Consider the following 1,657-nt stretch of genomic DNA (forward strand, 5'->3'; position numbering starts at 1 on the left):
GCGACAGAAGAAACAAGAAAAGGCCAGGAAAAACGCAAAAGAAGGCGAAACAATTCCTGAAGCAGGACCAACCGCTGAAGATGTAATGCAAACAAACACTCAACTGCAAGGCGTTTGTTGTCTTATATCACTGCAATCCAATAACACAACCTCTACTCTGACACCTCACGCCTTCTTCTTTTCTGCTTCTTCCTGCATTTGTTTTCTCTGTATGCGTGTGTGCCCTTATGGCTCGTTTCCTCATAGTTGAACTTTGTTTTTCTCGTATTTCTTTCGACGTTTCCCCTGCGGTCCTTCTCGTTTGAAGTGTTTGGTTTCTCGTGTTTTACTTGGCATTTACTCGCTCATGTTGAACAAACGCAAAAGCGTAGACAGCAACAACAGAAGCAGCAATGACAGCAACAGCAACTCCAGCACAAGCAGGAGTAGCATAAGCAGCAGTACGGCAGGTTAGGACCTGAGCGATAGGCAGAGTTCACGCAAGCCGGCATGCGTAGCATTTAGAATCGAGTTTTCTGTGTTTATGTGTTCAGATAAAGCAATTTGAGGAGACGCTGCCTCTGATCCTGGAGACGATGTTGAGTATTTGCCTCATGGACATAGAGACGACTGTCCGCGCAGCCTCCAAGAAGGTGAGGCAGCAGAATTCATTCCCCCCCAAGCTGTATTTCATAGGATCGATGTTTATGTTTAGTTGCACTGAAACAGAAAATGCACAGAAAACATGCCGGAGTGGTTGAAGGGGCGTGAGGTTCAGAGGATGCAAGGTAGCGGCACTGCCCTTGTTGCCATGCATTTGTTTGCATCGTGCGTTCCTCGGATTCATCGAATTTTTTTTAGATTTGTATCGCTCTCCCGCTTTGGAGGCTGTGGGTGCTGGAATGTTGCGACACATATTTCATCTATCGTTTCCCTCCCGTTTGGCAGCTTAGTGGTGCTGTTGCTCCTGTTGCTGCTGCTATCTTCGCTGTAATTGTTGCTGGTTTCCCTTTTTCTGGTGCTGCCACTTAACAGGTCCTTAAAGACATGAGCGTCTCGGTTGAGGTGAGGCGCCTGCGGGCAGAGGCGCTCGTGAAGTTGGGCAAAGGAATTCAGCAGGAGACAGAGCGATTCAAGACGCAGCACAAAGACGACAAAGTCGATCCCCTCAGACGCATGGAAGATGCCCTTATCAAGTCTGGATGCAAACACTGAACCCTAAACCTTTATCACGAACCTGAACCTGAAACAGGAAACCCTAAAATACTTTTGCATGCCGTGCACCGTAGCTCTCTCATTGCTACCTTCAGCACTGCTGCTGCTGCACCCTTTACTGCAGCTGCCTGTTAATTGTAGGTTGCTGTGTTGTGGCTGCTGCTGTGCAGGGCAGCGCAGAAGGCAGATGAGGAACGGTACAAGAGGGAAGGCGACCATACAGGGCCACCGACCCCGCCTGCAGCTGCTGCAGCAGCAGCTGCTGCTGCTGCTGCTGCCGCTGAGCAACCGCAGCAGCAGCCCACAAACTCTTCACGAGCTGCGCCGGACTTCTTGTGAGATGAGGAGACAGCCTAGTGGGCAGCAGATACGGGAGCAACGCCTGCAGCAAGAACAGCAGCAGCAGGTGATGCTGGTTACCGGTTGTGGCTGTCCCACACCTCATACATGCATTTGGGCACGA

General features: G+C 50.3%; 1 protein-coding gene across 1 annotated transcript; it reads left to right on the forward strand.

Annotated features, from left to right (window-relative positions):
* Positions 1-227: 227 nt before the first annotated feature.
* On the forward strand, positions 228-1,533 carry EMH_0096280 (uncharacterized protein; the record flags this gene model as incomplete). Its single annotated transcript, XM_038023234.1, has 4 exons — positions 228-290; positions 534-632; positions 1,015-1,175; positions 1,365-1,533. The coding sequence occupies 4 exons, from the start codon at positions 228-230 to the stop codon at positions 1,531-1,533; spliced, it is 492 nt and encodes a 163-aa protein (XP_037879088.1).
* Between the last annotated feature and the right edge of the window lie 124 nt (positions 1,534-1,657).

The sequence above is a fragment of the Eimeria mitis genome, genomic scaffold, assembly GCF_000499745.2.
Source record: "Eimeria mitis Houghton genomic scaffold, Emh_scaff8992, whole genome shotgun sequence".
Taxonomy (NCBI): domain Eukaryota; phylum Apicomplexa; class Conoidasida; order Eucoccidiorida; family Eimeriidae; genus Eimeria; species Eimeria mitis.